Source organism: Mercenaria mercenaria, chromosome 6 (genome assembly GCF_021730395.1).
Source record: "Mercenaria mercenaria strain notata chromosome 6, MADL_Memer_1, whole genome shotgun sequence".
Classification (NCBI taxonomy): domain Eukaryota; kingdom Metazoa; phylum Mollusca; class Bivalvia; order Venerida; family Veneridae; genus Mercenaria; species Mercenaria mercenaria.
In genome coordinates, this window is record NC_069366.1 from 5,464,754 (window position 1) to 5,477,705 (window position 12,952).

At 36.3% G+C, this 12,952-nt stretch overlaps 1 protein-coding gene across 14 annotated transcripts in view; it reads left to right on the top strand.

The window, feature by feature from the left end:
• Positions 1-12,952, top strand: part of LOC123549771 (piezo-type mechanosensitive ion channel component 2-like) — a 158,797-nt gene that overhangs the window by 137,374 nt on the left and 8,471 nt on the right. For all 14 annotated transcript variants that reach the window (XM_053544995.1, XM_053544989.1, XM_053544994.1 and 11 more), the window contains 4 exons: positions 751-923; positions 1,616-1,729; positions 3,124-3,203; positions 5,631-5,808. In XM_053544995.1, coding sequence (XP_053400970.1) covers positions 751-923; positions 1,616-1,729; positions 3,124-3,203; positions 5,631-5,808 — 545 coding nt within the window. The remainder of the gene's footprint in view (positions 1-750; positions 924-1,615; positions 1,730-3,123; positions 3,204-5,630; positions 5,809-12,952) is intronic.

Below are 12,952 nucleotides of genomic sequence, written 5' to 3' on the forward strand. Positions count from 1 at the left end.
TTCAATTTATATGAAATTAATTGTGTTTGAAAAAAATATAAACCACTCTGTCTTTTACGGAATGTAACAGCAATCTTAGATTTTAGCGTAGACAATAAGCGCGGAGAGTAGCTTCCCTTACCAAAATGGCGAAAATTGTAAACAAACTTATTTTGAAGTTGGAAAATTGTAACAATTTTTGTTGTAAAAAAAACACACCGGAGTTTTAGATTGCTAAGAAGACCATTCGTATTGTGAAGGCAAATGCACGTCATTGTATCCTGGTAAAATAATGATAGAAAACTGAAAAAGAAATGGGCCTAAAGGCTAAACTGGTCAGAAGTCTGAAAAATACATATACTGGCTGCAAAGTGGCCAAATTGTCTGCTTCCCTTGGCTGGCTGCTTAGGACAGGTTAGACTGTATAGAGGATATTACATGAGTGTCTTTTCATATTGAATTTATTAAACGAGTTGAATAATAAAATGCGAGGCTCTGCCGAGCATTTTATCAATTTTATTCAATGAGTTTAATAAATTCAATGTGGAAAGTCACAAATGTAATATTCTTTTTATCACATGTTAGCCTTTCTTGTCGAAACATCAAAAAATCAACTTTCTTTTACCGTATAAACAAGACAATTTGGCCGACGTCCCCGAAACTATAAATGACGTCGACGTCGAAGCTTTTTTACACTAGTGTGTTATTATTTTTATTTAATGGCTTTATTACACTCCCGCGATGTCAAAATGTGATAAATATATAATACAGGCAGCAACAGCATTCTTAAGCAACTATGAGGCCGAGGATGTGACAAAGATTAAGCTGGATGGAAAATCCACGTCAGTATGGACGATAAGTCCCCCCAGTCAGAAAAGTCTTCTAGATGATTTGAACAATCCAGCAGTTGATGTAAACCTTGACTTTCATGTCACATTTGTCAGGTATGACACATACATACTTGACAGCCTAGGTAACATTCAACAGTTAATTACTCTATAAAGTATTTACACTGAAACATGTATACAATATATTTTCATCCATATAACCTCTTCTTTTAAATAATAATGTTACACAGCAGCTATATTTACCCAAGTATCTGAAAAAAAAAATAGGTACTGTAAAATCATTTAATTTTGTGGGCATGAAATTTCGTGGTTTTGGTTAGAATGGCAATTTCATGGGGATATGAATATGTGGATTTCAACTTTTGAACATAAAATGAATGGGAATTTTACTTGTTTGTTGGGATTAAATTTCATGGATTGACTCAACCACGAAATCCACAAAAATTAGTCCCCTACATATATTAATGATTTCACAGTATTAAGGATTTTATCTAAGTACCAGGATGTTGTGGTAACAAGATGCAAACATATATACAAATTCTGTTTAACTGGGTACCCAAACAAGCTTTCAGTATTCATTGTTATTTGATGAGCTGTTTGTGTTATGTAACCTTAGGCAGAGCACTTTTACAATTTAGGATGTCACATATTTCCTTGCTGTTGTTCACCAAATTAAGAAGAAATAAGTTTTGCAAAAATTTGTAAACATGAAGTAAAATGTCAGTATTACAATTTAGGTTGCTGACTAATAAACTCTAGCCTTCATTGCACTTTTTTTCTGCTTTTAGAGAGCCCAATGCTCAGGCAGGGGAAACTTTGACTGTACAATACAGGAAAAAACTTACCAAAGATGAAAAGAACCATACAGCAGAAATGATTGTCAAGAACACCACTGAACATGTGTATGTATTTTATCTTGCATTTAATTTTCTCCCCAGTTGGTTGGTTGTTTGGTCTCAGTTTGTACGTAACAAACAGTTTGTAGAGCGAACTACTTTTCCAGTTTTAAAGGGATTCTAGCAAAGCTTTATACAGGTGATTACTGTGAACTGTACCTGTAGTTTTGTGTGACATGCTTTTTTCTTGGTTTGACAAATTTTTAAAGTGGGTTACACCCTTACCCCTCAAGTTTGCAAAAGTTCAAAGATTTAGCTTGCCAGTATGAAAAAACAGTTCTGCCAGAACTGGTTTCGTTAGAAGGTGCTGTTGTGGTCTTGGCTGCCATGAACTGATTACTTCCAGTTGGAACATCCAACAGTCCTTTTCCACTTGACCATCCATCTCATGGTGAGCTTTTGTGACCACTCATTGTCCGTCGTGGACCGTGCATTGTGCGTCCATCAACAATTTCTAAAAAAATCTTCTTCTTGAAAACCACTGGGCAGAATTACACCAAACTTCACAGGAATGATCCTTGGGTGGCCCCCTTTCAAAATTATTCAAAGAATTGAATTCCATGCAGAACTCTGGTTGCCATGGCAACCGAAAGGAAAAACTTTAAAAAATTTCTTGTCCAAAACCGCAAGGCGTAGAGCCTTGATATTTGGCATGTTACATCATCTAATGGTCCTCTATGAAGATTGTTCAAATTGTGCCCCTGGGGTGAAAAGAGGCCCCGCCCCATGGGTCCCAAGTTTTACATAGAATTATATAGGAAAAAACTTTAAAAATCTTCTTGTCTAAAACCACAAGACCTAGGCCTTTGATATTTTGTATGTAGCAGTGCTTTGTGGTCCTCTACCAAAATTGTTCAAATTATAACCCTGGGGTGAAAAGAGGCCCTGCCCTGGGGGTCCCAAATTTAACATAGACTCATATAGGGAGAAAAAAAATCTTCTTGTCTGAAAGTTCAAGGCCTAGGCCTTTGATATTTGATATGTAGCATTGCCTAGTGGATTTCTTACAAGATTGTTCAAATTATGCCCCTGGGGTGAAAAGAGGCCCCGCCCTGAGGGTCACTTGTTATATGAGATATATAGGAATAAATACTTAAAAAAATTATCAGATCATATTTCCTAGACTGTTTAATTATAATTACCTGATGACCACAAGCGATTAGGGGTCACCTTACTGTGACCTTGACCTACTGACCTACTTTCTTGTCTATAAAGATACAGCCTTGAAATTTGGATGACATCTACAGTTTTGCACATTGATCTTAAAACTGACTTTCAGTGACCATGAATGTGACTTCTTAATATTTTAGCATCAGTTTGCCATTTGAAACATGTGACTCATATTACTCAGGTGAGCGATTCAGGGTCATCATGACCCTCTTGTTTTCTGTTTATTTCAGTAAGATAGCCAATGTGTTTCCGAAGTATATCAGATTGGCTAACAAAGCAGCCACCCAAATAAAACCACTTCTTGGCACACGTACGTAGAACATACATTTCATTTTAAGCATTTGAGATAAGAAAATGTCGAAAAAACTTAGTTTTGCAACTCATTTCATTAGTATGTTTTTTCTTGAAGCACATGTAACAGACATGTTAAAGATAGATTCAAAGATGGAGTTGAGATTTCACATAATGATGTAATTGCTACAAAAAATGTGTTCTTAATTTAGCAATATGGCATAAAAAAAGTGTAAATTCTTTTAATATGATCATTCCCTAATTATTCTTGTATAGTGTGAACCTAATACATGTATGAAAAGTTTGAATTTAAATAAAGCAGCCGCCTGCTTAGCTCAGTAGGTAGAGCGTTGGTCTACGGTTCACAGGGTCGTGAGTTCGATCCTCGGGTGGGGCATATGTTCTTCGTGATTATTTGATAAACAACATTGTGTCTGAAATCATTAGTCCTCCACCTCTTATTCATGTGGGGAAGTTGGCAGTTACTTGCGGAGAACAGGTTTGTACTGGTACAGAATCCAGGAAAACTGGTTAGGTAAACTGCCCGCTGTTACATGACTGAAATACTGTTGAAAAAATGGCGTTAAACCCAAAACAAACAGACAAACAAATATAGCAGTCAACCTTCTTTTGCTTGAACTTGGGTAATTGGGAAGCCACCCTTTGCTTGAAGTTATTGCCAGGTCCCGGCAAAATCCCTTTATAATATTTATTATTCGATACCTCAAACTACCGATAATTCGAATAAATTTTCCCGGTCTCCTCGTGTTTGAGATAACAAAGTTTGACAGTACTGACAAAAGAAGCATTACTTTTGTACAAGGGAAGTAATTCATGTCATAAGATAATGAAATATCACAACTCTCAACTACCCCTTCATTAATTATTTTAAATCAAACTGGTAATTCATAAAATATTAAAGATACACATCCCACAATTGCAGCTACCCCTGAATAAGGGCTATATGCTGAACGTAAGCTGGAGACATGACTTGAAGTTTAACTTGTTTTTTTATGCCCCCGAAGGGAGGCATATTAGTTTTCAACTGTCCGTTCATTAGTTCGTTCGTTCGTTAGTCACAACGTTAACTTTTTGCATGAAGGCACTTTACTCACGAACCACTGCACCCAGGACCTTCAAACTGCACATGCTGATAGTACTTATTGAGTACACTACCCCTACTGACTTTGGGGTCACCAGGTCAAAGGTCAAGGTCACAGGGGCCAACGTTAACTTTTGCATGAAGGCACTTTACTCGCGAACCACTGCACCCAGGACCTTCAAACTTCACATGCTGATAGTACTTATTGAGTACACTACCCCTACTGACTTTGGGGTCACCAGATCAAAGGTCAAGGTCACAGGGGCCAACGTTAACTTTTTGCATGAAGGCACTTTACTCACGAACCACTGCACCCAGGATCTTCAAACTTCACATGCTGATAGTACTTATTGAATACACTACCGCTACTGACTTTGGGGTCACCAGATCAAAGGTCAAGGTCACAGGGGCCAACGTTAACTTTTTGCATGAAGGCACTTTACTCGCGAACCACTGCACCCAGGACCTTCAAACTTGACATGCTGATAGTACTTACTGAGTACACTACCCCTACTGACTTTGTGGTCACCAGATCAAAGGTCAAGGTCACAGGGGCCAATGTTAACTTTTTGCATGAAGGCACTTTACTCGCGAACCACTGCACCCAGAACCTTCAAACTTCATATGCTGATAGTACTAATTGAGTACACCACCCCTACTGACTTTGGGATCACCAGGTCAAAGGTCAAGGTCACAGGGGCCAACCTTAACTTTTTGCATGAAGGCACTTTACTCACGAACCACTGTACCCAGGACCTTCAAACTTTACGTGCTGATAGTACTTATTGAGTACACCACTCCTACTAACTTTGGGGTCACCAGGTCAAAGGTCAAGGTCACAGGGGCCAACGTTAATTTTTTGCATGAAGGCACTTTTCTTGCGAACAAATTCACCCAGGACCTTCAAACTTTACATGCTGATAGTACTTTATGAGTTCACCAACCCTACTGACTTTGGGGTCACCAGGTCAAAGTTCAAGGTCACGGGCCAACGTTAACTTTTTGCATGAAGGCATTTTACATGAAAACCACTTCATTCAGGACCTTCAAACTTTACATGCTGATAGTACTTATTGAGTACACCACCCCTACTGACTTTGGGGTCACCAGGTCAAAGGTCAAGGTCACAGGGGCCAACGTTAACTTTTTGCATGAAGGCACTTTTCTTGCGAACAAATTCACCCAGGACCTTCAAACTTTACATGCTGATAGTACTTATTGAGTACACCACCCCTACTGACTTTGGGGTCACCAGGTCAAAGGTTAAGGTGCTGCAGGGGCATTTGTCACCATTAGTGACAGCTGTTGTTTTTATCTCAATTTTATATGAATGATATTTTTTAGCTCCGGAGAAAAGTTTTACTACTATCAGTATCTTTCTGGACTCAACAAGTGCCAATGCGAGTGAAGAGGCATCATGGTGGGACATTGAGGATGAGGGTGCAGTTGATCGCATGCTCACTTTTATAACAGTCAATGAGAGGGTGGCACCAGCCGGAATATCTGCTATCACAGGATATGGGTAAATATATCTGAAAGATTTTGGTTTATTACATGAACCTTTGAACTGTATTATAAAAATAAGGATAAGAATTGGCGGCTGTAAAAAGTCTGTCCTGTACTTGGACTGAGACTTATCCAACCAAGTCTGCTGCTATTTCTATAAATTTGATTACATGATTTGAAATACAAAAAGTTTAAATGGTCAAAGAAAAAAATATCTTACCGTGATGGACATTGTTGGGCCCTGTTCTATATGAGATCAGGGAACAAGGTGTTGTTGCATTGTTTATTATGCCCCCGGCATCTACTGATGCGGGAGGCATATAGTGATCGTCCTGTCCGTCTGTCCGTCCGTACGAGGTTAACCAAATGGGACCGTTTCGTCTAGCATCAATACCCCTTACTAGAATGACTTGATACTAATGCAGATGTAACCTGTGACCATTCCTCATGTTCAGATATCACTTGACCTCAGTTTGATCTTGACCTTGACCTCATTTTGGACTTAGGTTGCTTTATATGGGCCATCTCTTGGTTAACCAGATGGGACCGTTTCGTCTAGCATCAATACCGCTTACAAGAATGAATTGATACTAATGCAGATGTAACCTGTGACCATTCCTCATCTTCAGACATCACATGACCTCAGTTTGACCTTGACCTTGACCTCATTTTGGACTTAGGTTGCTTTATATGGGCCATCTCTTGGTTAACCAAATGGGACCGTTTCGTCTAGCATTAATACCGCTTACAAGAACGAATTGATACTAATACAGATGTAACCTGTGAACATTCCTCATCTTCAAACATCACCTGACCTCAGTTTGACCTTGACCTCGTTTTGGACTTAGGTTGCTTTGTATCGACAAGGATGGCACCGGGGGCATCAAGCGTTTATTGAATGCAGCTCCTTGTTTTTAGCTCACCTGTCACATAGTGACAAGGTGAGCTTTTGTGATCACCCTTCGTCCGTCGTCCGTCCGTCCGTCAACAATTTCTTGTCTGCACGATAGAGGTTTCATTTATGATTTTATTTTAACCAAACTTGCACACAACTTGTATCACCATAAGATCTCGGTTCCTTTCTTGAACTGGCCAGATCCCATTATGGGTTCCAGAGTTATGGCCCCTGAAAGGGCCAAAATCAGCTATTTTGACCTTGTCTGCACAATAGCAGCTTTATTTATGATTTGATTTTTACCAAACTGGCACACAACTTGTACCGTAGATACCCATGTATAATGCGCAGTTTTTTGACCCTCGGGACCACCCCCGAATCGTGGGTGCGCATAATACACAGGTATAGACAATTTTCCAACTTAAAAACAAGTTTGTTACCGATGTTCGCCATTTTGGTAAAGGGAAACTACTCCCCGCGCTTACTGTCTCCGCTAAAATCTAAGATTGCCGTTACGTTCCGTAAAAGATCGAATTGTTTATTTTTCTTTCAAACAAAATTAATTTCATATAAATTTAAAAGTATTTTGACGAAAGAAATGTTTACAAATCACAAAAATTATAATACTAATTAAAGATCGAGAATTATCTTTAACCGAGATCAAACTGTGAACAACATAATTGACACGAGGTGACACGTTAATTGCCGGTAAGTACTGGCTTTATGATCGTGACAAAAAGACTATCACACCTTTTGTTATCAGTTTGAATTGAGAAGCTCATGTCATTTTGAAAGATACCATTCCGAAATATTGAATCAGCTGCTATTTATTTATTCAAAATAGTGAATTAAAAAAGGTAAAACAACAAATATAACAATAATTTACTGGTTTTATTTTCGAGAAAACAAAAATCGATAGTACCGTGAGACCGATGCTGCTCTCCGCCGCGGAGATAAAATTTATTACCGGTGTCGATGTAAACCCTACTTTCGTTTTCCATCCACCTCAAAATTGACCAAAATTTTTTTTTTTTTTTTTTTTTTTTTTTTTTTTTTTTTTTTTTTTCCCAGGATTTTGGACTAAGATCGTGGGTGCGCATTATACACGGGTGCGCATTATACACGGGTATCTACGGTATCACCATAAGATCTTGGTTCCTTTCTTGAACTGGCCAGATTCCATTATGGGTTCCAGAGTTATGGCCCCTGAAAGGGCCAGAATTAGCTATTTTGACCTTGTCTGCACAATAGCAACTTCATTTATGATTTGATTTTAACCAGACTTGCACACAACTTGTATCACCACAAGATCTTGGTTCCTTTCTTGAACTGGCCAGATTCCGTCATGGGTTCCAGAGTTATGGCCCCTGAAATGTCCAAAATTGGCTATTTTGGCTTTTGCAGCCATATAGAGACTTCATTTATGGGTTTTTTTTATACAAACTTCCAAAATATCTTCAACAACAATAAATCTTGGATTCCATGACAAATCAGATCCAATCGTAGGTTTTTTTTATATCTGATTACCTCCCCTGATTGTAGTCAAAATGGATTTATATCAGTAAGTACTTATAGGACTTATTTGAAATTTCATTATTGTCATTAGTTGGACTGAGCCAATCAGGGTAGATAACTATGGACTGATTTTATGTCAAATTACCTCCCTTTATTTCAAATTAAAATGGGTATATCTCCGTAACTAATGAAGATACTGATCTGAAATTTCATTTATGTCAACAGATTTATTTGGCAGATCCTTCTTTTGTTCACTTACATCAGTTTTCTTTTTAATTACTTCCCTTTTACGTTACTATAAATAGCTTATTTTTAGTAACTTTTTTATTATTGGCTGTAGGGAAAAACCGAGACCACTTCTGTGGTACAACATGGATGGTACCTCCAATTTTTAGGTGTATTTTGACATATCTGTACCTTGTAAGATTTTTTTTTTCTTTTTGGTTAAATTTCTTTCCTTTGTTGTTCCTGTCCTTTGGACTTAGATATTTTTTTCTGAGGACCTTCTTGTCCTCAAGTGCAATGATAACAGGTGAGCGATATAGGGCCATCATGGCCCTCTTGTTCTTTCTAGCATTTTATTTTACATGTTTTATGATTTTCTTTTTTATTGCTTTATTGTTTCATACATTTGAGATAGACAATGTGTATTTTATAATTTAAAAATAAAAACATCAGAAGCATGAATAAAATGTATCAGTTGTGGCATTTATGACATTAATTGTAGGATTGTAGCCTATATGCTCACTTGTATAGTGTATTTCTTGCATGGTGTACAGCATTTTATATCCCACACAATATTATTTAGCTTTTATAAACCGTGTGCTGTGGTAAATTTGTATTATGTTTTAGAACAGCATGATAGGAAATTGTTCCTGTATTTAATGTTAGAACCATATTTTGTTGAAATTAACAGTGTTTCTAGTCATTTACACGCCCGACCCCAGTTCATATTCATCCATGTTTTAAGTCTGAAACTTGGATTTAGACTTTGAAAATGCTAAGTATTCTTTTTGTTTTATCATTCTTAAGATATCACAGATTTAATGGAATCATTCCATGAAAGCATCTAGCTCAGGAAAAATTTATTAGTGTTTATTTGCTGTAATTGAAGTTGCATCAGATGGAATTCTGTGGAAGCATCAGTATTCATGGCGGACTAATATTCGTGAATTTCGTGGATGAATGAATTCATTAAAATTAATCCCAATGAACAAGGAAAATTCCATTTCATGTTAATGATAAAAATTATGATAAAAAATTTAAATCCACAAAATTTAAATTCATATTCCCACGAAATGCCGATTTTGGCCCAAACCACAAAATTTCATGCCAATGATATTGATTCCACAGTACTTGGCACAAGGATGTATAAGTGTTAATTTCAGGCTTAAAACTTTGGACGAATACAGGTGTAGTTTTCCTTTCTTACTGTTTAGTACAGCATTAAACAATTTAGTTCCCGTGTGAAGTTTTATATTAAGCATTGTCTTTATAACTTAGAATGCATTAAAATTACTGACCTTTTAATTTCTGGATAGGCCTTTAGTACATCAGTGAAGAGAAAAGACTCTTACTAGCTTTTGCTAAATGTACAGGAGTTTAGCTTTGCCAATTTTCTGGCTAAAATAATTCAGTAATAAAGCTTGAACATTGATGATATTTGGGACATGTCATTTCCTGTTACTGAGAGTAGTGACCAGTGCATAAGGAATGTACAGTTGAACTTCAATGGCTCGAACTCGGATCTTTCGAACACCCGGGATCGCTCGAACTCTTTGCCCGGTCCCGAATTTATTCCTTCTTTATTCTATATAGTTCTACCTCGGATCGCTCGAACTTCAATAATTCGAACTCTCGAACTCATTTGGTGGTCCCCTCGGCTTAATTACAGTGATAATTAGACCTATTCAGTTGAACAGACAATTTTTGCCGGGATGGCTTGTGTTTACAAAGTTTTTAACACTTCTGCCTGACATTCGCCAAACTTCCCCTTTAACCGGCGCGTGCGTATTTTCAAACGCTTACGTAATTAGCGTCGGTATACGACAGACAAATTAAACAAAGTGACTTTCGTTCACTGCAATGCTTTAATGGGCTTTGATTTATACGAATAAAATTATTTAAAATAATTGAGCAATGTACATACTACGTCTGTCTTTATTTTTTCTGCATAAAAACGGGAGATCCGACGTCAACTTTCATACTGCTTTAGCATGGCTGAACAACTTAGTAAAGGACCCGGATACGGGGGGATAGCTAAGTCGGCTACTGGAAAGCAATATATTTGATAATATTTGTACTGGACTATGATTCAAAAAGGTTTGTTATTCATGTCTTCCTATTTGATGCTGTCTTAACCAAATTCTTATAATTATATTAGTGTTTTATCTGTGTTTTTTTCGTATCTATGTCATGTTTGAAAATAAATAATAAAGCATATTTCAGCGTTCATTGTTTATTTATCATCGTATCATACACACATTAAGGTACAATATGAAAATATAATATTACGATGTAAGGTTTGTAACACATCATGCCCTCGAATTCCCAAATTCAAAATGGCCGCCATTTGGATGGCTCGAACAACGGAAAACTCAACTAATTTCCACGGGACCCTCGAGTTCGAGCCATCGAAGTTCGACTGTATTGTGATACAGTGTTAGCGCTGTTTGCAACATCTCTATAGAACAAACACCTCTCACTCTCTACAAACACACATATGTTTGTTCATATTAGATAGAAGCCTCCAAAGAGCAGCTACCTATATACAACAAATGCATTTAAGTTTCCTGCTGGCTGTAGGGAGGTTTACCCTGTATTACTGGTGCTGTTTGATTCATCTTTTTACTTGATTTCTCTTTCAAGACAGAACAATTCCTATAATATCTCATTCTAAACAACTCCAATGGTGGTAATTAAAAACTTTTTATATTTTCATTATAATTTGATTAATCTTGAATTTATCGTCAAGACTTACAAAGAAGAAAAGATATGTATAACTTTTTTTCTGGATCTTGTTACATCAAAGATAGATCAAACAGTTGGTAGCAGGTCCGAACAGAACAGAGAAGTTGAGATTTCATACATGTACCAGTATTGGTATTCCTATTTGTAGAACTTTATCATCCATTGCAGAATGTGCAGATTTAGATATAAACAAAAAAAAAAAAAAGATTTATTGTAGATTTTTAGCCGATACTTTCTGTCTGTACATGAAGGACTTACTGCAACTGTTTGTACTGGAATCTCCTACTACATGAAAGTAATTGCTATGTGCGGTATCATGGTTAATTTGCTATATTCAATGTCATAGCTAATTGCTGTGAACGGTGTCATGGTTAATTGCTATGTATGGTATTATGGCTAAGTATTATAGTGATAATGGTACACCAATATAGGTAAATCAGCAATACATTGATAATGCACATAATTGTATGTTGTATACAAACTAACTGTCGCTTAGTTTATTAACCTGACTAGAGTTTTAAAACATTGTAATTTTTTTCCATCAGATTGTGGTATGGTATTTCAAAGTTTGCAATTTGTTTATAAAGATACATTGTCTTTTGTGAAATTTATTTGAACTCTTCTAAAACTTTTAAGCGCTTTACATTAGAAATACTGTTTTCAAATTACAGTTATTATCTTGTGTTTTGTTCTGCCATTTTATACTTCAAAACTAAGGTGAAATAATTGTAAAGTGGATGAATGAAACACAGGTTTTAACTTTTTATCACCTGATAAAGTAATAAATTTGGAAGGCAGATATTTAAAAGACAGACAGTTTACAGATAAATGTTCAGTTGGTCTTAAAAAATATTTATGTTTTATTCTAATTGATTGAAAAAAAATTACATTGTTATTCAGGTTAGTAATACAATACACTTGCAGGTTGTTTTGTGGCCCCCAAAGAATTACATGATGTAAATGGCTTTAGTTCTAGCTATTGCATGATTGTTGTAAGCTTATTGTACCAGGTCATAAATTGCTGCTTCCTGTATATGATGGTAATATGCCAATAGTTATGGTTGCTTTAAGCAATTGATTATAATTTGCATATATGTAATGTTCCCATTATGTTTAGTTATAAGTTGCATAGCATATTATTTTAGCTTTTGCACAGCTTTTGTTAGCTTCCATATGCGTGGTTATTGTGAGTTTTTGTTAACCCTTACCTTGCTAAATTTCTATAATGAACTTGTCCATCTTGCAATTTGGACAGTACCATTAACTGTTATAAGGGTTGTTTACCAAAAAGAATGGCAAACTGCAGATCTTGATCAGACTGCATGGATGTGCAGGCTGATCAAGATCTACACTGGTCCCAAAAGCATGATAAGGGTTAAACCTCACATGGCTAAATATAGAATCAAGGCAATAGATTTTTGAAGAAAAGTGTACATTTTTTTACCATGTAGATATCAATTGATAAGATCTAGTGTTGTTATTCAAGTTCTTAGTTAAAAGACTAACAAAAATGACAGGAAAAAAACATATTTGAATTTTTCAGCTATATCTGAAGGGTTACTTTGGTACTATTTTAATAAACTTGCATAAGTATTTCACTCCCACAAAGATGTTGGCACTGTTTGGCATAGATATATTGACTTAACATTTGTTGTACCTACATTCCCATTTTCCTGATGACTGTTTTCTAAAGTTGTAATCAGTATTTGGAAGCAGAAGTAAAGAAGTATAGAGATGGCTGTCAAATTTTGTCAACCCAGAGGAATCCAACTTTCAGTTA